The 23,927-nt window shown below is 45.7% G+C and overlaps 1 protein-coding gene across 1 annotated transcript in view; it reads left to right on the top strand.

Moving 5' to 3' along the window:
- The window catches only part of Dscam2 (Down syndrome cell adhesion molecule 2), a 188,004-nt gene that overhangs the window by 142,121 nt on the left and 21,956 nt on the right, over positions 1-23,927 (top strand). The window contains exons 4-7 of the mRNA XM_076323202.1: positions 8,386-8,532; positions 8,639-8,756; positions 17,056-17,217; positions 18,087-18,370. Of these exons, the coding sequence (XP_076179317.1) occupies positions 8,386-8,532; positions 8,639-8,756; positions 17,056-17,217; positions 18,087-18,370 (711 nt within the window). The remainder of the gene's footprint in view (positions 1-8,385; positions 8,533-8,638; positions 8,757-17,055; positions 17,218-18,086; positions 18,371-23,927) is intronic.

Raw genomic sequence — 23,927 nt, 5'->3', positions numbered from 1 at the left:
ATCCTCGTTGCAAACGAGAGAAACGATTTTCCAACGTGTAAGTGTACCGTTAGAAGTAACCTCGAACGGGTAAAAATCTCTCGTCTCGACCGTAAGTACCGTAAACGCGAACGAAGAATTCCTAGGAACAACGTTGATCGAAATAGGTCCACTCTGGCAAAACTGTTAGAACATTTGGAACCATTGAGATCATTAGAAACAAAATTGGGATTATCGTGACCGTAGGAGTGTTTGATTTATTAACGATATCGAGTGTATTAAGATCGTCGGGGTTAGGGGTACTAATAGGATTATCGAGACTATTGGTCTTCGTTAGGATTATTGACATTATTGGAACTGTTGGGAATATTGGCTGTATTAGCACTATCGAGACAATTAAGATTATTACGACTATCGAGACTATAGGAATTATACGAATTATTCGGAATATTGGAATTCTTTGGATTATCGAGAACGTGGAAACTATCCCAACGATTAAAAATATCAAAACCGTTGAAATATTCAAGATTGTACCAACTACTGACGGTATCGAGTCCATCGAAAGGATGATAACAAGACCGTGTACGAAGTATTCGAATCGGACGAATTTAACAAAGCTGGCATACATACATCGCTCGAATTAAAACCAACCCGTCCACAATAAGCGAGTCTAAAACCGGGGATGACCGATTTCTCTCTAGGTTCACCGTTCATCGATCCCTGTGACTCCGTTAATCTCTCCAATTTCCGTAATCCGTGCGCGAGACCTAATTCGACTATCTCTAATGATTCAACTACCATCGAGAACCGGCTGCGCTCCTCGGTTCGGATTTACGACCGGTTCCCGTTGGATTCCTCGCGTGGCTCGGAGTTTTGCGATCGGTACGCGATCGGCGCGTCGTGTCGCGAATTTAGCGAGCAGCGGCATCCACGCCGTTGAGTCTTCGCGGTCGATGTTCGATAAAAATGCAACAAATCCCGGTACGAATCCCGCGATGCGATTCCAATCGAAACGACGACGTGCCCTGCGTACCAGACGTCCGTGCGAAATTAAATTTTGCCAGTTCCTCTTGTCCCTTCCGTTTCCGTCGATCTTCCGAGCTCACCGGAAACTCCATTTTCTCACCGGAATCATAATTCGATACAAATCGAAACAATGTAACTTCCCTTTCCCTTAATATATTAATTTCAATTGTCCTCCCACGTCTTAAATATTGCCAGTTTCTTTTGTCTCTTCCGTTTCCGTCGATCTTCCGAGCTCATCGGAAACTCCATTTTCTCACCGGAATTATAATTCGATACAAATCGAAACAATGTAATCTCCCCTTCCCTTAATATATTAATTTCAATCGTCCTCCCACGTCTTAAATATTGCCAGTTTCTTTTGTCTCTTCCGCTTCCGTCGATCCTCCGAGCTCACCGGAAACTCCATTTTCTCACCGGAATTATAATTCGATACAAATCGAAACAATGTAATCTCCCTTTTCCTTTATACATTAATTTCATTCGTCCTCTCGCATCTTAAATTTTGCCAGTTTCTTTTCTCTCTTCCGAGCTCACCGGACGGAAACTTCATTTTCTCACCGGAATCATAATTCGATACTGATCGAAACAATGTAATCTCCCTTTTCCTTTATACATTAATTTCATTCGTCCTCACGCGTCTTAAATTTTGCCAGTTTCTTTTGTCTCTTCCGTTTCCGTCGATCTTCCGAGCTCACCGGAAACTCCATTTTCTCACCGGAATTATAATTCGATCGACAGAATTCGAAACAACGTAACCTCCGTTCCCCTCTGTATATCGAGGTCGCATCCATCCTCGCGCATCTATCGAGGTTAATTCCATGCGGGCGATTCATCGTCCGCGAACGCGTAGAGCGCGCCACCCACGCGTCGTCCATCTTGAATCCTTCGATAGCGCGCGTTGTTCGTGGGAAATATCAACGAACGTGTTCGTTCGTGGCACTATAAAGACACGGGGCCGCGTATCGCAAATTCTTGCGAGAAACGAGCGCGAGGTTTTAATTGCTCCGCTCAGGAGCACGCCAATTGAATTATCATTGTGCGACGCACGCTAGTTATTGCAACGCGGCGTTTGAATTAATTCTTTAACGGTCGCCCCGCGTTCGGCGTTCGCGAACTCGTTAAAACTACCGGGCGAAGATAAAATGGTATTGTTCGACGTTTCGCGGTGGTCCGCGCGTAAACACGACGAACGTTGTTCACCGTAATTTCGTTCAACGTTCGAATTGAAAATTTGTATCAGGGAGGGGGAGAGAGAATTGTAAACGAAAGAGTTTTTATTTAACCCCCTTTCACGGAGAAATTGTCGGAATATTGTGCGCATTAATTGGTCGCGTTTCAACGAGAAATAATATAAAAATGTCGACGCCACCCCTCCCCTCCCCCCGTCCCACCTCCATCCCGGTGGTATCGAAAAAGAAAAAAGAAAACGACTCGAACCTCGATACCGTTCGTAATAAAATGAACGGAGACGTTTCCTTGTTTTTCTTCGACCGTTCTCCCGTTTGTATATTTCCTTCTCTTCGGCCGTTTGAAAGGAATTCGCGTTTCTACAAAAGCAAACATTCGTTTCCAATATCTGCGCGTTTCGTCGGGAGGGTTTCCTTTTCGAAACGGTCGCGCGCGAAATCGATTCGCGTATTGAAAATTATCGTCCCCTTTTCTCTCGTGGATACACTCGCGATGGTATCGCGGAATTTCTTGCTCGCTCTAAGGAGGGTTTAAGAAAGAGATTCTCGGAGATATTTAACGCTCCTCCTGTCTATTAATTGAACTTTCTTCGTCCAATTCTTGCGACAATCGTTCTCCGCTAAATCGCGCGACCCTCTTTCTTGTATCTTTTCTTGCATCACCTTGTACACTCGTTCCTTTATCCGAGCCACTTACTGGGGAACTTCTTCATTTTTGTGGCAATTATATGCCCGTTAAATCGTACGATCGTTCTTTTACATCCTCCCGTTCGTCTACAAAGTTCGGAAGGAAATCTTTGCGAGAATTCAAACTTCCTTCAATTTCTCCGCGATCGAAACTTATTTAACGAGATATTAATTTCATCGACGATCATTCTTTTGCAATAACTCTTACATCTACAAAGTTCGAAGGAAAATCTTTACCAAAATTCAAATTTAATTCCAAATTTGTTCAACTATCTTTCAACGGTACGTCCATCGTTATTTTCTTAAAGCGAACGAATTTCCAGTGATCAGCTACAAATCTTTTACAACAACTCGTATCTACAAAGTTCGATGGAAAATCTTTACCAAAATTCAAATTTAATTTCAAATTTGTCCAACTATCTTTCAACGGTACGTCCATCGTTATTTTCTTAAAGCGAACGAATTTCCAGTGATCAGCTACAAATCTTTTACAACAACTCGTATCTACAAAGTTCGATGGAAAATCTTTACGAAAATTCAAATTTAATTCCAAATTCGTTCAACTATCTTTCAACGATACGTCTATCAGTGATCAGCTACAAATCTTTTCCAACTACTCTTATATGTACAAAGTTCGATGGAAAATCTTTTTCAATTTCCAGTGAGCAGCCACAAACCGCTCAAACTGTTTCGTATTTTTTCTTTTTTTCTTTTTTAAATTTCATTCTCCGCGACGATCGCACACCGTGAAATTCCACGATCGTCTTTTCGGAGAATCCCTTACATTAATCGGCATATTCGAGTCGCAGCGGTCGGTTCGAGCCGTTATATTTCTGTAAGCGTAACATATCCATCTTACTAATAGCGCCATGGTCGGACTACACGTAATTCGAGGTAGCCGCCGTCGGTTCCCCCGGTTTCGTACATGCGCGCGGTACATATGTACACGGTTATACGTAACGTACATACGTGGCCTATCTACCTTGAATAGAACCGAGGGGAATGGCGCGGGGTGGTAGCATCGAGTGTAATACCGAAACTACATAACCCATCCAAGCCGGCTGACTTGGCCGACAATCGCTATTTAGGAGGGCCGCTTATCTCGGCCGGTCTTAGCTGTGCTAATGTCTCGTGGCCGAATCTACTCCTGTACGTAGATGCAATAACGCGTGCAGAGTCTAGATAGAGACACTCGCTAACAACGGACGCCACGGGGAAGAAAGGAATTTGAACCGAGGACGGTAGAAATTACGGGGAGAGGAAGAGGGGAGCGTGAACACGCTGGAAGGAGAGATAAGAGAAAGTACGTTTAAAATTAAGAACGAGGAACGAAGCTGAAGTGATTAGGAGAAAACTTGGGGAATAAAGAGAAACGAACGAGATGGTGAATGAAATTCGATATCGGAGGGAAACGAACGCGTTTAGAACGATGAAACGAAGAACTGGGAGACGAGGTATACGATTCGATCGACGAATCGAAGAACGGAGCAGTTTTAAAATTAGCTATACTTTCGAATAATCCGAAAAGTCTGCGCGAAATGTGTATGGAACACTTTGGGATCGAGAACAACGAGAAAGGAGTATCCTGTACCCGTATCGCGGGATAGAACGATATCGATTTCCATCTAGATTAACGAGTGCGAGAACTTGTTTCCTCGAGTGTCTCGGAATACAATTTTCAGACTCGTGCTACTTCGACCCGTCGATTCGATCGGAGAAATCGAAAGTGCGTGGGAGCTACGAAGAATTTCGAAGGAAATTCCGATCGAGAGATAGCAAGATGACGGCAATGGACATTGAACAAGCGAGGAAAACCATCGAGAGGAACGTACAAGAGATTAAACCCTCGAAACGGGTGAACCGGAAAAGTGGACGGGCCAAATGAGACGGAGTAACGAGATAAAAATCAGAGCTACCGAGAGAAGCGGGAAGAAAAGGAAGAAAAAAAAGAATGGACACCTCTCCTCGGCAAGCCGATCGCGTATTCGCGAACTACGTTAAAGGTTCCCCGCAGCGAAGGTTTCGCGAAGCGACTGCAAATGTTTAGGATAACTACCGTCGTTAACTCGGGCTTATCTAAGGAACGAGCACGGCTTAAGCTCGTGTAAGAACGACGAGATTGTATCTGGCGTCATCTGGAACGGGCCGCTGGAAATCCCGGAATTAGCATAATTATCGTAACGGTGGAACCGTTCGGTCGGTGGAAAATATCGCGAGCCAACGACACCGGTGTGCGGCGCATCGGTGGTTCCAGAGTTATTAAAGATAATTCTGAGCCGTGTCCCGGTTTATTGGAAAACGAGACCAATTACAACACCGTACGACAAATATGAATAATACGGAGACTCGGGAGAGGGGTTCCGCGTTACGTATTAGATTCCGATGAAAGAACCGACGATTCAATGTTACGAGCGATAATTGTCGTTAGAAATTTTAGTCGACGCTTCTTTTCGCACGACAGAGGGATTTTAACCCTCGCAGCATCATACCTGGGTCTTCTCGAACCCATAGAAAGCTTTTGTATCGTTCAATTATACCTTTAGCACAGCTCACTTTAGAAGTTAAAAAGAAAATTTACCAACGAACCGTTGGTACGGCTTCTCTTAGAAATGAAGAAAAGTACGATAGAATAATGGAATCTGCGTTCGGAATGTTTGTGCGAGGCGAAGTTACGGGTCCGTTTGGACCCAGATGTGATCTTTCCCATGGTCGTTCGAACCACTGCTATTACGAGGGTTAGATCGAACATAAGACGCGGAGAAGATACGTTATACTTTTTATCGATACCTTAAAACTCAACATACCCTTCAAAGTTCACCTTATAAATCCTCTTCGGTATTACGATGTAATGGCTAGCTAAGGAGTCGTAGAAATTCAAAGGACAAGCGAGTAAAACTACTAAGGTATTGAGTAGAATATATTATTACAAAAATGTTCTAGATACAACATTCTATCGATTCGTGTATCTTAAGAAACTATTGTACACGAACAGCCGATCAGCTCGGCATTAGTCGCGACGAAAGACTCTTCGATGCGAGTAATACCGATTACCAGGTCTCACCACGTGGAGGTTCCTGCGAGCGGAGACTCGGAGGGAGATAAATTGAATCAAAGTTCCATCGATCTCCCGCGATATGCGATACAGACGAAATTACCAAACCGAGAAAATTGAAGGGATCGAAGATCTTTCGAACACGATTATCGTCCGACACGGTACCATCTATCGGACTTAGCGAAACCGAGTCATCGCGCAAGGTTCCATCGATCCAGGATTCGATGTAGGCGACAGTCTAGGTAGCATTCAACGCGATATCGCTCATTTGGGACTCGATGAACACCATACCGACCAACTATCCCCGCGCGTATTCTCTACGACCCATATCGACGAAATTGGAGTCACGAGACAACTCAATTACAAGTCCAGTATACTCGACAACGATAACTCTGAGATTTCGTACCCAATAATAACAATCGAGTGTGCCAAAATGTTGGAATTTCAGTTGGTAGTCAAGGTGTCGCGAGACTGGTCAATTACAAGTCCAGTGTACTCGACAAGGTGTCGCGAGACTAGTCGGTTACAAGTCCAATCTACTCGACAACGATAACTCTGAGATATGGTACCCAATAATAACAATCGAGTGTGCCAGAATGCTTGAATTTCAGTTAGTAGTCAAGGTGTCGCGAGACTAGTCGGTTACAAGTCCAATGTACTCGACAAGGTGTCGCGAGACAAGTCGGTTACAAGTTCAGCGTACTCGACAACGATAACTCTGAGATTTCGTACCCAATAATAACAATCGAGTGTGCCAAAATGTTGAAATTTCAGTTGGTAGCCAAGGTGTCGCGAGACTAGTCGGTTACAAGTCCAATCTACTCGACAAAGTGTCGCGAGACAAGTCGGTTACAAGTCCAGCGTACTCGACAACGATAACTCTGAGATATGGTACCCAATAATAACAATCGAGTGTGCCAGAATGCTTGAATTTCAGTTGGTAGTCAAGGTGTCGCGAGACAAGTCGGTTACAAGTCTAGTATACTTGACGATAACTCTGAGATTTGGTACCCAACGACGATTCCTAAATGTTGTATTCCAGTTGATACAGGGTCTAGGTTCCTAGCGAGGTCGTGTAGCTACCGAGTTGACCCGTACCGTGCGAGACCAGAGTAGGGATACAGACTATGTGTATATATATACAGTAGGGACGTGCAGAGGGCTTCGTAATGAGCAACTATGTGGTTTACGAACTAGTAATACGAAAGACCCTATTGTGCCAAGCACGAATGCTTCTATAACTAATTTACCGAAACTCTTGATTAACTTCGAGATTCTTATCGTTTCTTCGACGATGTTGTTTTTCGAAATCTAACGTCGCTTTTCGGAAACATTGCTCCTTTTTATTGCGTTCCTAGTACACATTTCTCGAAGCAACGTGTACCACGCGAATCCTGAAGGTAAACGTGACTCTGAAAATTTTAATTTTAAATCTTCAGTTACGACGTAGAATTCTATTTTGTCTATTTTCTCGCGTGTAGCATATTATGCACTAATGGGCTTCTCTACCGAAAACTGTATCAAAGAGTAAATCTGTAAGAACAGCAATTCAACTGCACTTCGACAAAGTGTCTCGAACGATTTAACCATCTCGATCTACGAAAGGTTTTATTAACCCAAGATAAGACGCTAGGTTGACGTAGGGGCTCTAGCAAAGCCATGTGGGCACCGTACTTTCTTTTCCTTTTTTTTTTACACGCGAGAAATCTTCCAAAGACTCTTCGACACCTCAAAGTGGGTTCGGAGAAAGTGTAAAATTTCCCAAACTTGGAAAAAAAATACTAAAACCAAGGTAACCGTGTTCACATGGTTTCACGAAAGCACCGAAAACCATCACCGACGTATTCGAACCCACCCCATATTTTGAGAGTTAACATTAACGCGTTGACCGTTAATCTTCCAGATTTAAGAATGTCCTCGACATTTGTTCGAATCTTAACGTAAAAAGTAGACGAATTCAATAATTCATCGATGTACACATTGTTCAACAGTTTCGCAGCCACAATATTCACAAATATTTGGATTCGTTCGTTGCGAACCTTCTAGAGAAACCTTCTAAATTTGAAGTACCGATAACCACCGTTGCATGCAACATATTAACACGTGAAATTGTCCAATCTGCGCTTTTGAGATTTGGTTCGTGTCTCTTCCTAGTCGCGAGACGGAAGAAACTTTCAACTCCGTATGAAAAATTGCCAACTTTCTCTCATCGGGAAGATCTCCGCGTCTATATTACACGCGTACGATGCTCCTAGTGGAAACTTCCGACCGCGAAATAATCATAAATCTCGAGCGTGTCGTAACCTCGAAGCGTTGCTAGCGTCGATACGTTGCATCCTCGAGCGGAGAGCAATCGTCGCTTAGACTAAGATGTCTCGGTTACTTCGCCAGAACCTCTACGCGCACGATGGAACGCGATACCGTAATTTTGTTCCTTTTCGATGATCGTTTCAGATGGAAAGTTTCATTTGCTGCCCACCGGGGAGCTTCTGGTCCACAGTCTGGAGTTCAGCGACCAGATACACGGTTACAGATGTCGGACGATGCATCGTCTCACCAGACAGGTCGTCGTCAGCTCCGTGGCCAACGTCAGGATAGCTGGTGGGTTAACGCGATCGCGTCCGGTCTACGAGAAGGATCGCGAATTTTTTGCAATTACTCGCTGCATTAATCGACCTCTTCCGACCTTCTTCTTTTTTTTTTGCAGATCACCGAGGGATAATGCCTCCGGTGATTCTTGAAAACTCCGGCGTGGTTCACGTCGCTCAAGATGAATCAACGTCATTAGTCTGCGTGGCGCAGGCCTGCCCTACTCCCGAATATCGGTGAGTTTCTATCACGAAGATTAATTAAGGCAATCTCGTCGGACGTCCAATAGCCGGGACCGAGCTACCCGAGATAGATCCAGTTTTATTCACGAGGAGGTCGATTAACCGAGTGGCAAATATAAATTAATGCGATCACAATACGGCCTTGGAATCCTCGGGACGATCACTTTCGAAAGATACGGGATGTTCGCGAAAAGTGAATTCAAATTGACGAACCGTTTCGCAAAGTACCCGAGATCGAGTACTTTAACGTATTTTACTCGACACGAGTATTTGTTTCGATCTCGTTTCGTTACTTTTCGACAATTACGGAACTTGCTTCTGTTCGGTTGTTCGGAAAGTTTTGTTTTCTCGAAACACGATTTTTTTTAGAGCGTACAAATGTTTGTACACTCGTGTTTCATTTTCACCAGAAAAACGAAATGACTTTCCGTACAACCAAACAGAACGAGTCTAAGAAGCGGGAGAAGATACTTGATTACGTAGACGAGGAAATACGATCGGGAAATATTTGGTGAAAATATCGAAGACTCTTTTTCAACGCTGTTACGTATCTCTCCCCCTTTTTTTGCCATAAAACGAAACTGTGCCCCTTTTAATCGTTAAATCGGAATTTTTCCGTAACTGGAAAAGATCCGAACAGTGCGCGAAATATACGCATCGCGTATATCCAGGTTAAATTACATCGTTCCGTAATTGGTATAATTATACATGAAATCGATCTCGAATTGAATATCGTCGTTATCGCGAACCGCGGAGAAGCGATATAAATTCGCAACGGAACATCAACGTCGAGAATCGATCGGTGGAACGATCACCGAACAAATGTTTTTATATCCGTTGCGAGGGTACGATCTACCGGATCGGTGGTTAAATCGATTTGCATAATCGTCCGCGCGACGAAACGGTCGACGTTTGTTTTTACAAGCTCGAAACGGATCGGAGGGTAAGAAAGTTAACGACGCTGGTCCCGATACAACGGAATTGAAACCGTTGGAGACTTCCGTGTGCAACACGTGTCCTTTCGGTAAATGATTTTGACTCCTCGCCAGCGGCGAAGCTTCGTTGGCGGGATGCTCGAGTCATTTGTCAGAAGACCGCATCCGTGAACCCCGAACAGCCTTATCCGTGAGAACACGAACAGTGAAAGTAGCCGAGTAGGGTACCGTCTCTATCGTTCGTTGAACGGTCGCTAATGCACACCAGTCGGTATAAATTTCGCTCGCTTCCTGCCAACTTTCGTATCAACGTTCGCTCCTTTCCCCGACATAACCCCGACGCTTCGATAATATTTAAGCAGGAAGATACAACGACACTTAGGCGCCGTAATTCGTCGACGAGCGCGTCACGATTACCTTTCGACCCTGGTGAGAAGGGCCCTCGTCGGAATATCCTCATCTTTATTCGAGTACGCTACGAACAGCTTTTTCACAGAGTTGTACGGAAGTTAACGAAAAGATCAGTTTTACAGAATCGTGCAAGCATCTCGAGGTACTTACTGTCTCGACGCGTCGAGTGATCAACTTTCATCCACGTACCCTCTTTTATATAAATGTCGGTACCTCGATTACCATGGAACTATTTACGTACTCGGGTCTCCGTGGATTAATTATTTACGATTGGTCGAACGTGACCGGAATTAATTCGCGTTTACGAATCCACCGCTGGAGCTCGCGAACAATCTTCTCGATTTCTCTTAGCAATGGATACGCCATCTTTTTTTCTTCAACGACCAGCGTTATCGTACGGTAAATATTTGTGCACCGCGTGTGGTCTTCGAACGCGTTTACCGGAACAATGTATCCTTCCGAAAAATTTGTATAAATATCTTCCAAGGAACGAATGTCCTTGTCGCTTCACCGAGGGACAAAGGTCGTTAAAAATAATTCCGAACGTGTAAATATCACAACCATCGAACTCGCTCGAGCGTTGCGCTATCATCGTATTTTTTCACCAATTGTTTCAAAGGCGGTTCAATATCCGGAAGAAGATAAGATAACTCGTTCGTAACAACTTTCGATGAAACGTTTTCCGTTCCTTGGAAATTCGTTTCTGAAAAATCCTCTACGAACGTTTCGTTCCCAAAGGAAGTAAAAGAACTGGCCATTTTGAGCGACCCTCTTCAAGTAAAATACGCGCAAGTAACTCTCCAATCTCGAAAGAAGAATTCGCGTAGAGTACAATAATCTTGCAACACGGAAAAGAAATATTCCAAGGAGGTTCCTCGAGATTCGTGAAAAATCGAAAGGCGATCGCGAACAATGAATCGGCGTTAAATGTTCCCGTTTTGGACTGACGGCTCGGCTGTGAACGTCCTCCTCTCGCTTCAATAATATTGTCTCGAGATTGCGCATTGCGCGCGACGAAACGTCGTACACGACTAACGTCTTTGTACCTTTGAAACGAACGCTCGAGACGCGCGTTTCCATCTGCCGTCTCGCGCGCGGATAGGAGTTTCCGCGTCCGCTCTCGAAGCTTTCGGGACACTCGGAAGACGATAAAGGGGGAACGCGAGAAAACACAAAAAGCGAAGAGCTAGAGGACAGTGCGCGCGAGCGTGTTTTCCTCTAATCTGTCGCCGCCTCTTCGAGAAAGAAGGAAAAGGAAAGAGGAAAAAAGAGAGAGAGAGAGAGAAAAAAAAAGAATGCGATCGTTTCTTGGACGCAGTGAGGGACGGTTGGGTAGTGGGTGTGCAGATGGAACGGAAAAGAGCGAATAAGGTAGGACGGAGGATGGAAGGGAGCCAAAGGAAGATCGAAGACGGGAATATTCGAGGTAGAAGGTAAGTGAAGGAATAAGGACTGGGCGCGACTTTGATCGAGGAAAAGTGGGAGCACTCGAACGTGAAACCTCGCGAACGGAGCACAATCGGAAACTCTCCATGTCGCTCCGGGTCTACGAGGAGACTTCCAACCCGGACCCTTTCTCTCTCCTGGGATTTCCGGATCTCCTTTTCCCGGTGGCCGCGTATCTCCATGCACTCGGGCAAGAAATATCCGCGAGGATGAAAATTTATTGGCAATATCGGTGACCAAGGCGGCGCGATACGCGCCAACGAGTAGCTACCGGCTCGAGTCGTAATTGCAGGATCCTGGACTTTTTCGAGGATTCCAAACGATCACTTTTCGTTGCTTCGTTTATTTCAGAGGGTTCCTCGAGCGAGAAACTCGATCCGGCTCGAAGGATCGAAATTTTGCGCATTGTGTCGCTTCGATGACTGCGCTTGGATTTAATTAACGGAGTATAGCCGAATCGAGACGAAGATCGTTGAATCGCGATTAAACCTTTACCTATTAAACTTCGATTTATTTGTCCGCGGTGCGAGGAGAAGATTTTACCAGGATCGAGTCGTCTCTTCTTGGTCTCGTTGAGGAAAATTCGATCGTCTTGGTTATTCAGTGTCCGCGAATGGTTCATTCTGACGGTGTCTGTGTCCTGATGGCGGATATTTTCACCGAGTCTCGCCAATAGGAGATTACGCGACTTTCCGGTGGTGGTGGTACACAATATTTAAGATCTAAACGATTAAGCGGCACGCATCGCAGAGAAATTCTTAATTATTTATCGTCTGGTTAATTCTAAAGGTGTCTATGTTCCGAGGGCGGATATTTTCACCGAGAATCTTCAAACAGACAGCTGTTCGCCAGATTTTTAGAAACGAAGTTTTCCATTTTACAAAAAGCAATGGAAATTGTCCTTCGTTATTTGCACCGCAACAGGGTTCGAAGACCCGAGGACAACGAGCAGAGATCGTGTACAGATACTACTCTTTGCTCACTCGAAGTGATAGAAGTCAAGTACGATATTGCAGGAGTTACAAAATATTAGAGTCGTTTCGTTTTCCAAAATGGAGAATATACGATTTAATGAAATATTTGTACGCTCTAAAAAAATCGTGTTTCATTTTCACAAAAAAAAAAAAAACGAAATTACTTTCCGAACAATCCAATAGTAATATTCGCAACGACTAACGCAGAAAAAAATGTACGTAACTTTATCGACGAAGATGCAGTAACGGTATAGCGTGGAATTGAGTCGAGTTACGTTTCGAAAATACAGTTCTTCTGTAATTGGAGAAAGGAAACTGCAACATCGTGTATCTACAGAGTTGTAGGGTCGAGTCGATCGAAAATTACTCGAGTTGATCGAGTTGTTCCTCCTTGATCGTCGGTTAGGTCTCCTTCTGGATCTATGCACCGAGCTGCACAATCGTAGAGCTGTTAAATTCCTTTGTAGAAATCGGGTGCCGGAATACCGTTAAGCTCGCCGGTTACATCGATCCGAGTGTCTTCGACTTAGTCGAAACGACGCCCCTTCGAGTGAGATTTCAACTCGGAAAATAGTCAACAGGTGTCGAGTCCGGTGAATAAAGATGGTTAGGAACTGTGACACGTTTTACCGTGAAGAGTTGCTCAAAAACGATCGCGTTACGAGAGAAAGTATCGTTGAAAGAGGAACCGGCCGAAACACGATATTACAGTGTTGCGTTTAACAGAGAGCTACTTCGAAACGCGCGCGATTACGCGGATGAAACTTTCGGTACGTCGAGTTCGGATATGTTTTCAACTGGTAGCAACAAAGACCACCGAACGGTTCCAACGGTATCCATCTGAGAAAAATCCGACTTAAGACTTCTTGGATGCCTTGTGTATCGTTACGAGGAAAACTATGAAAAACACTTACTGTGTTTTTCAGTTTGAATCGACTTTGATCGGATAACCGAACTTCGAAGTGTACAATGGATCGATACACTTTCAAGAATCTACGGAATAGTTCTCGTGGACTCGCAGAACATAAAATAAACAATTCGTAGACTGTAGAATCTCGAGAGTAATTTCTTTCCCGACAACTATTCAACAAATCGATAAGAAAAGGTTCGCGCGGTGCGATAACGCGGAACAGTTTCGTAGTTGATGGAATAGTTCAATATGCGGAATAGTTTCCGTACGCTCGCAGATATTGTACGATATTAAACCGCGAGGCGAGTTCGAGCTAATCGCCGAGAAAGAAACCGCGCGCTGCTAATTCGTTCCGCAAATCCGGTTCGGTTTGTTGGTAATTGAATTCGTGCGCGAAATCGAAGTCGGTCGCTGGGTGCGCGATTTCCGTGAAATTGACGACGAAACGATGCGCTATCGTCCCGCTCGAAAGGAAAACCCTCGAACCTTACCGGCGGAGTAGAGGAGGGATTGCTGGGGGAGAGTCGATCGTTAAATCTCCCCGAGTACGAAAAGTTGGTCGCCGCTTGTACGGATTGCAAAACGGACTTCCGGATCGGGAGCAGTTTCGCGGGTTCGGTTCATCGAGGACCGGTCGAAAAACAAGTTTCCGTAACTCGAATATTATTTTCTCCGCGACACTGTGGAATCTGAACGCGAATCCGACTCGCGATGGTAACTTCTTGCGACGATTTTACTTCTTGCCGCGGAAATTCCCCGATGGATCCGGGTTGGTCGCGCATCGAGAGGATTCGTAGCGTAGATCGTGAACGAACGACGGAGTGGCGAAGTGAGAAACGACGAGGAGGACCGAACGAGGTTCACGGAGGGGTGGCGGTGGTGGAGAGGAGCTGGCGGAGGAGATAAAAAAAAAACCGTGGTTGGAAGAAACCGAGATCTGTCGGAACGGTTCGAGGACCGAGCGTGCCACGACCGAAGGCTGTCAAGAAGTTGGGAGAAGGCAAAAGAAAAGCGGGGAATCTCGGGGATAAATGCTCGCGGTGGATGCGACTCGATGTCGTTTCTAGGTCGGCGTACCCGAAAGCCAGTGAAATTGAAGCCCTCCCTCCGCCCCGCGGCCCGCCACTCCGCTCCACGAGCCGCTTTGCCTTTCGATGAAAAATTATTCCTCGTCGGGGCACGGCGATAGTGCTCTCGGGGAAATTGGGATATCCGCGCCGCCCGAACGGAAACGCGCTAAATTTATTTCCGCGCGAAGACAACGGAAAAGAGTTGTTTAAAAAAAGAAAAAAAAAAGAGAGGAACGAAACCGACGATACGTGGACGAGATCGAGGTCGTAGCCCTGGTGGGATTCTATCGAACTAAGGGTTCTATCGGAGGCAAAAATTAGTCGAGATTAAATATCTTTTGGTGGAGATTGGAGTCTTGGAGACCTCTGTATCCGTTTTCGATGATTCGAAGTCTAGAGGATCACTCGAACCCTCTGGATACCAAGGGTTAGATGCTTCCATAGTTATCCGTAAGACCCAAGAGCCATACGTTATAGAACTCTCGATGTTAAATTTAACTGTTGGATTGTAATCTCGGTGAAATTGTATCATACTTTGGCAGCAAAATTGACTCAAGATTAGACATCCTTGCAACCACTAGAGAGTTTGGGGTCCTTGGTATCCGTCTTCGATGATTCCGATACGCTGAGAGATTCGTTCTAAGGCACACCTACTAGCAGCGACGAATACTAGAGGCTGGATGTTTCCATAGTTCGTGATCTCTGATCAATGGGGTTACAGACGCCCGATCTTGGATACCCAAATGCATTGTGTCGCAGAACTCTCGATGTTAAATACAACTTCCAGTTTGTCGTCCCGATGAGATTGTATCGCGCTTCAACGAAGCGAAACGATCCAAAATTAAACATCCGTGCAACTGCCAGAGATTGGAATTCGGTGTACTCCGTGAATACTTCGATGATTCGAATACAACGAGAGAGCTGGTTATTACGAATCGAAGCCTCTTCGATGAATACTTCTGGAGTTCGTAATCTCTGACAAACGAGGTTCCAGACGGTCGGTTCCGGATGCCCGTGAACAGAACGGGCACGAGAGAGTACGGTGCAGAACTCTCGGTGTCAAACATAGCTTCCGGGTCGTAGCCCCGGTGGAATTGTATTAACCCATTCGACGCTATGAGCGTGTATACGCGTCTGATAATTGGTACGCATGTGCGCTATGGACGCGTATGGGTACACGTTTACCGAATTGGACACTAACCGTGGACCTGTTTCGCAAAATATAAAGCGAAGTATTCGGTAGTAAAGCTCGACACAAACGGTAGAGTATCGCACCGTATGCGACATTACGCTCTTCGAAAGCAACACCGAAAGTTTTAAAATTCGGTAAAAATGATCCGATAACGAGCACCCTTGTATCTGCTGGAAACCGAAGTTTGGAGTCCTCGAATACGACCGGAGGATCGTTCCGAGTAGAAATTCCTATCAATAGTAGATATCTACCTATCGGGTCGTTCGGAAAGTAATTTCGTTTTCCAAAATGGAGAATACATAATTTAACGAAACGTTTATACGCTCTAAAGAAATCGTGTTTCATTTTCACCAAAAACAAAAAAAAAACACCAAATGACTTCCCAAACAATCCAATATATCGATGGATACTTGTTTGCAATTTTGATCGATAGAGTCACGAGTGCTCACGAGAGCTACGGCGCGAGACATTCGCTAAAAAGACCCTCCGTTAGAGGCGAGTACCACGGGATAGATATTTTTGTTCCCGATCTCCCGATCAACGAGGTTATAAAGCGCGAGCCACGGTACCCGCGACGCGGAACTAACGCCCGAGGAAGTATTCCCGTTGAAGCCGGAGGACAGTTTAATCAATTCCTCCGTTTGGCGAGGGGTGCGCGGACTTTGATCGAACGAGGGAAAGTCGATGATCCTTGACCCTTGAAAAACCGAAGGATTTATTATCATAACGCGGAGATAGACCCGCGAACCCCTGCCAGAGACGGCTACCAGAGGGTAGATATTTTTGTTCCCGATCTCACGATCGACGAGGTCGTAGGCGTAAACCTCGGTACCCACCGCGAGCACTGCCACGCGCATGACTGACACACCAGGAAGTATATATCGTTGAAATCGAAGGACGGTTTAATCGATCCTTCTCTCCGACGGGGGTCGCGAGCTCTGATCGAAAGAGGGAAAGTCGATGATCCTTGACCCTCGAAGAGGTTTTTTTTCTTTTTATCGTAGCGCAGAGACCGAACCCCTTTCGTCTTTAACGCGACGACTCGTGACTCGATACTTTCGAGTTCGACGCGTCCGAGTGTTTTTTTTTTTTCTCGCGAGAACTCTTTATTTCTCTCGAGTCGCGTTGCGTTTCTCGAAAGTTTCTCGAGCATCGTCTTGTACACGGTGAAAGAAGAAAGTTCGAGTGACGCGTACCAAACGTTCGGTACTCCAACGACGCGAGTTAGTATTCAAAGGCTGTCGGCCGAGACGCGTTATCGTCCGCGGATTGTTCTCACGGAGAACAGGATAAAACGGTGTACTTTTTTGTAGGGTGTCCGTGAAACGAATGACGAGAATTTGTCTAATTTTCAGATGGTACGCGCAAACAGGTTCCGAGCCGATGCTGGTACTCTCTGGACCGAGAACCAAATTGCTCGGTTCCATCCTGGCCCTCGAAGCTGTCACGTTGGAAGATAGCGGAATTTATCGTTGTACCGCGGCTAATCCCGGCGGCGAAGCCAGTGCCGAGATACGGTAATGATAAATCCCGCGCTGCTCGAAAAATCTGCTCCGAGTACCTGCCACGCCATTTGCCAAAACGCTCGTTAAAAGACACCCGTTTCTTCTCGATAAATTTCACACTCGGCTAATATCCTTCGCGGAGCGTTTCGTCGCTCCATAGAAATCGTTTCGATCAATTTCGATTAATTTCACCGAGCGTTGCGTAAAATCTGAACGTAACTTCGGAGCTAAATTCGTCTCTCCGACCTGACCTCCTTCCCGGATTACAATTATTTTTACGTTGCAATTACGCCGCGTGGTATCGTTAGAAATTTCCATTAACTCGTGTTAACTCTTATCAACGAACGTGTCCCCGTACCGAGTAAACCGAAGATCGTTGTTTCGCTCGTGCTCGACCGATTCTTTTTCAAAATTCACGATCGACGACGAAGAAGACGAAGATCCGAATCTTTGGAATCTTCGAAATGTGCGATTCAATGTCACGATCGAGGCACGCACGGTAAAGAAATCGACGATCGAAAATACGATTCGACGTTATTGTCGAGTATCGGTACACCGATTGGGAATAAATGAAATTGTAACGTATCGACGCGTCGTCGTTCGAATGGCCTCGAATTATCGGCGATCTCGCGGCGCGTTATTAATTATTCACGGTTAGGAGAGATCGAGCGACTGTTGGTCGTTACGGAACGAGAATCGTTCCAACGTTAAAACCAGCTGTAACGTACTCGAACAGGACGAAACGGTTCACCGAAACGTTTCGTCGCTCGGTACGCTGAACTCGTTCCCGGAAATTAAGCCCTCGTTTCGCGAAATACCCAGCGCACTTCCTGCCCAGGGCTTAAGCAGCGGTAACGTACAAAGGAACGTGTGTTCTTCAGGCTCATCGTGACTGCACCGTTGCACGTGGAAGTGACCCCGCCGTTGCTGAGCGTCCATTTGGGCGGTAATGCCGAATTTAGATGCGAGGTCAGCACGCATCCACATGCAGGACCGCACTTTGTTACCTGGTACAAGGACGGCCGGCAGCTGCCCGGAACCGGCAGACAATCAGAATTATTGAGGCTCAACGGCATTGGCAGGGAAGATCGTGGAATGTACCAGTGTATAGTCAGACGAACGGAAGGCGACACTGCGCAAGCCTCGGCCGAACTTCAACTGGGCGGTACGTATACGATATTTTACAGCGAAATTTACATCGATCCTACGATTCTTTTTTTTTTCTCCGCAAGAACAGAGCAATACGGGACACTGGATCTTTTAACGAGTAAATAAAATATCGACACGGACGAATCGTAATAGTATTTCAACGCAAGGTACAGCGGTAATGGATATTTTATACTCTTTGTTTTCTATTCGAGGAAATAGAGCTCAATTTTCCTCTGCAAATATTTATTTTCTTAAAATTGATTCTTCACCATTTTTACGGATAGGTAGATATTAGAGAAATGAAAAAAGTACGACTATTGTTGTCTACGTGTCGATTTTGAAACGATTTCAATGTAAAGTTTCATCGAAATGCATTTGGTCGGGTATTGGAGGAAATAGAGCTCAATTTCCGGGTGTAAAAGTTAGTTTCCTTGAGATCGATTCTTCGTCATTTTTACGGATAAGTATATATTAGAAAAATGAAAAAGGTACAACTATTATTGCTCACGTGTCGATTTTGAAACGATTTCAATGTAAAGTTTCACCGAAATGCATTTGGTCGGGTATTGGAGGAAACAGAGCTCAATTTCCGGGTGTAAAAGTTAGTTTCCTTGAGATCGATTCTTCGTCATTTTTACGGATAAGTATATATTAGAGAAATGAAAAAGGTACAACTATTGTTGCTCACGTGTCGATTTTGAAACGATTCGAATGTAAAGTTTCACCGAAATGCATTTGGTCGTTCGGATATACGCAGGTGGGTATTTAAACAAGAATTTCAATCGGATAAATAGTCGCGATTGTGTCGAATGCTTTCGAAAGTTTTCCGAGAGGGATGGAAAATAACTATGTTTATCGACCGTCTGCGGAACGATACAGCGAGGGGGAAACGTTGTTTAGAAAATATATTTCAAATAAATTGCATAACGTCCCACAGGAGGCAATCAGCGAATAAAATGTTGAAAAGGGTAATTCGGTATTTCTTGGCTCGCGAAACACGGAAGTGCGCGAATGCACAAACGCGCGGTCCCGTTCGATCCAATTCGTTCGATCTCAATTACTGAATTCTACGTACTCAGCTTCATTTCGACTACGACTGCACAAAGGAAAATTACATGGAAAGTTGCCGTGCAGTTTCGATCGGAATTGCAGATGAGGGGAGGGTTTCAAATAGGTCCATGCGCACGTATAAATTCACTTTTCCCGGGTGCTATCCACCTTTACCGAGGCACAAAGCGAATTAGGTCATTCGCGAAGATTCATTTTCCGCTACCCACGACTTCGTCGTTCTCTCGCGCGAGTTCGCTCCTCGCGATTACAATGCGAGTGCTCTTCGACGCGACAAGAAGCGCAATCGACCAACGTTTCGACGCAGCATCGATGAACTACGATTTTACGCAGGGACATCGACCTGCAAAGTAATGGTACCGTACCGATATTTTCTGGGTTACGTTTCGCCGAACTCTCGTGGAAATAGGGCTACGAAGGTACAGCCAGTCTTCGAGTTACACGGTCGTGCTCCGACTCGTGACCTCCTACATATTTTTTAGATAGACAGGTCGCTCGAATAACTGCGATTTTAACGTTGGAAAAATAAGGTTCGAAATAAAAAGAATTAACGATCTCGAAATGTCCTTGATTCTTCGAGCCGAATTGAACAAACGACGCTAAATTGTATCCCCCGTGAAATCGAACTTCCGCCTCGAACGTAGTTTTCCATTTTTAAAAATAAACGAGTTATTCGAGCGACTGCCTTTGAAAAATATTCTTTCTATCGGTAGAAAATTTTCAACCGTGCAAAGCGACTTGGCATTTCTGTGTACAGAGAATCGTTGCGCTGCTCTTTAATTACTCGTCGATACAAGTTCCTTCGAAATCTGAACGAATTATTGCAGAGGCGGAATAGGAAAGAAGGAAAAGAATTGAGACGAATTTTCATCGACGATTAAATCTTTTTATTCGAAACATTTAAGTATTTAACATTGCGTTCATCGCTGCCCGTGTAGAACGATAAAATATCAATTTTGCCACATTGTGGAAGAAAGGTTGCTCATCGCGAATAATAATTCCTTTTTAAATTATCGTGAAACTTTTAAAAACGGAAAATAATATTTACTCCGCGCCTAAGGTCGGAACAATCTACTCGAATCGTAAAGTTCGAGGAAGCGATCAATTTTTTTCCAACACTAAAATTATCGATAGATTTAGGTATATCAAGGTGCTCCTCGTACGTGTCTCGAGAAAGTCGATGATCGAGGAAAAAGAGGAACTTGTGAAATTGATTGTATCTATGGAATAGAAAAAGTTACAACGTCTTTCGAAAATATGTTATGGAATTTAAAATAAATTTCTTCGTTTGAGCAGTCGAAACCAGCCATTTTGACTGGTCGGTAAATCTAGTGTAAAAGCCCTCCAATTTCATCGATCGAAAGGTTGCTCATCGCTTATAATGATTCTGTCTCAAATTATTGTCCAATTGTATCAATTGCCTTGAAAATGGACAAAAGTTATCGAACAAAACGGCGCATATTTGATCTAAATCCGAAAATTCTTCGTCAAGTTCATCGTCGAAATAACGAGAAAAAAACGCTTAGAACTTTTTACTTGGTCTATTATTTACTCCGCGTCTGAGTTTCAACTTGAAGTTGAAACAATCTACTCGAATTGTAGAGTTCGAGGAAGCGATCAATTATTTTTTTTTTTCCACCCGGGACGCAAGAACCCTCCTTTCGAAGCCCTTCGATTTCATCGATCGATGGAAACCTAACCTCGATCGGACCTCGAAATACTTTCACCGAGTACGGCCCGAAGGGCGCGCGGCTAACGCTTCGAAAGTGACGCAACGGACCGAGAGAGGGCATCGCGTACGATAGTCAGCGTTACCGATCGCACTACCGGGAACTCGATTATCGTGGAAAGAGCAAGTCGACCACGCGGCCCGTTACGTCGAGTGCGGGGCTCCGCTTTGAACCGGAGAAGGCTTCTTTTACGGCGCTTTAGCTCCTCTCGTCCCCCCACCATCGCACCCGGTTACCCCGTCCCCTCCCTTCCAGGTTCTCCGCACCGTTACTTTCCCCCTGTACCCGCTCTCTTTGGTAACCGCTACGTGGCGTCTCTCTCGCCCGTTTGCCCTATATCTGGACCGCCCACCTATGGATGAGGAGCGCTGCATGAAAGAGGAACGTCCCGTTGGCGAGGGACGCGGTGGGCGAAGCCAGCCAGAGGAGAGGGCCTTTGAAACAACAATGAAGTTAGCGTCTCTCGCTCGTCAGCGTCGGTAATGCACGGAATTTACGTCAAAGGGAATTCGAGCAAGCCGTGCCGCGCGCGGTAAGGACGTACGGTTCCCTGGAAAGAGAGACCGAAGAGAGGGGGAGGAACGACCGACCGGCTCGTTGCAATTTCGCGACCAGCAAAGAGCCAAGAGAGCCAACGGCGGGGAGGGGAGAGGGGTGGGGTGGAGGAACAAGCTACCCCTAATGCCGCGAATAGAGGGGCTAACGGTTGAAAAAAAGTTCCCGATGACCGACGAGAGCTAGCTTCCGTGCCGAATCCGTGGAAACGGATCTCCGTCCACCGATCCTCGATCGATATTCTTGAAACCGGATTCCGCGTGCCGCGTTTTCAATTTCCTCGGTATCGCGCGCCCGTCCCACCCCGCCCCTACCTCCGTGAAGCTGGAGGAAAAAAGTCCGTCCACGAATTTACGTATATTAAAAGCGCGAGGAGCCGAATATTACCTTCCCGTGGAAATTATGGGGCACGCTGCATTATGAAATTTCTCTCTGGCCGTTGATGCGGCCGCACTCGCCTCGTATTTTCTCCGCGAACGGGGATATTCGTGTTTTCGAGAATATATACACCGGGGACGGATACGGCGTGTTTTTTGGTATTTTTACCGGCCGAAATTTCAGGATATACGGAAAACGAAAACTTGGACATTTTCCAGCGACGCGGTTTGTTGATAATTATTCGTGCACCGTGGCTCGATGAAAAGGGGGCACAGCGGTTCGTAGTCGAGTATTGGTCGGTCGTCGTCTACTATATGCGCGTCCGCGTTACAGTCGTCGAACGACCGCTCGGCCGATTTGATAAATGCGCGTGCGCGCGCTGTGTTTCTCTCTACTGTGCGCTGCTGGAAAGACGTCCAGCGGGACGGCACAGAGCCAAAAGAAAAGGATATCTCGCCGACTCCAGCCTTACCTTTCACTCTTTCGTAGCCCTCCCTCCCACTGTCGCACCGTTTGGTTCGTTTCTTTCCTTCTCTTGGCAACGATTGAAACCGTCTTGGCCAATAGTACACCGCGATTAAGACCACGTGTGCGTGCAAGTATGGTTAATCCAATCGTACTCGCATTTCTTCCGCTCCAGGAACGCGCGGTACCACGGGCCGATGAATATAATGCATAAAAAACGATCAACGATCGAACATTGCTCGGTCGTCGCCACCTATCCCCTATCGCAGTCGTGGAACGATCGCTAGGCCAATCGGAGAACCGATGAAAAGAAGACGCGCGAGGCAATCCATGATCAAATACAACTCCGATTAGAAAACTACGCGTGTAACGTCTTCCTATAATGTATCCCCAAATGTTGAACTACTGCGCTACATTCGATCGGCACTTGTGCAATCTTTTCATCGGTTCGCAGTACACGATCCCACGAAGTTCGAGGGACCGAGTATCAAGTGTCGTATTACGCTTCGAGGGTCCTCGCGTGCGATCTCGACTCCGTTGATCGCGGTGTCCCAACATCTTTTTTTAATCGTTATTTAATTTAACAAGTCCTCTCCACCGACGTACTTACCTACCTTCCTCGCTCCGACTCTCAATTATCCTCCAACGACTCGGCTACCACCCCGATATCCGATCCGGCTGTCCCTGTTCATCGTGCGTCCAAGTAGTTCTTTCTCTCGTTCCGCTACGCGACTCTCGAACCGTCTTTCTCGAACCTTTTCAACGATCGAACGATCTTCGTTGAAAACCAACTTGTGCAAATTCTCGGACAATTGTTGCATCCTGTACAAATCTTCGGAATCTTCGGAACTTTCTTTCCGCGCACGGTTCCACGCGGCCGAGACCACCGTTTTCTTCGTCGCGCAATTTTTTCCCTCCCGGACAGACAGAATAAATGCCATTCCCCGGATTCCGTTCAGCATAGTCCGCGAACGAGATTACGCGCGTATCGGTGATCGCTCGGAGGCATCGAGACGAGGTTCATCAATTTCCGTACGGATCCGCGAGCACCGTCTACGTACCCTACCTGTGTATACTCACCTAGACGAAAGCGCTCGAGCTATCTCTACCTCTCTCGACTTATAAACGACGGAACTGTCCTTTGTAACGCGACGCCCGAGCATTTTTAATGACGACGAAATCGACACTTTTAATTATGAAAAAGTCACTTCTCCTCGTCCCCCTACTCCTCCTCCTACTCCTATCCCCGGTCTCGTCCCACCGCGTCACCCGAGAAACCCGACTTCGATCTTGGACTTTCGTACCTTTGCCATCCGACGGTACTTTCCCCTCTTTCTTTCGTCAACGCCACCCCTCGACCACCCCCACCCCACCTCC

The sequence above is a fragment of the Ptiloglossa arizonensis genome, chromosome 11, assembly GCF_051014685.1.
Source record: "Ptiloglossa arizonensis isolate GNS036 chromosome 11, iyPtiAriz1_principal, whole genome shotgun sequence".
Taxonomy (NCBI): Eukaryota; Metazoa; Arthropoda; class Insecta; order Hymenoptera; family Colletidae; genus Ptiloglossa; species Ptiloglossa arizonensis.
The sequence above is the reverse complement of the archived record's forward strand: the minus strand, read 5'-3'. Positions and strand labels throughout refer to the sequence as shown.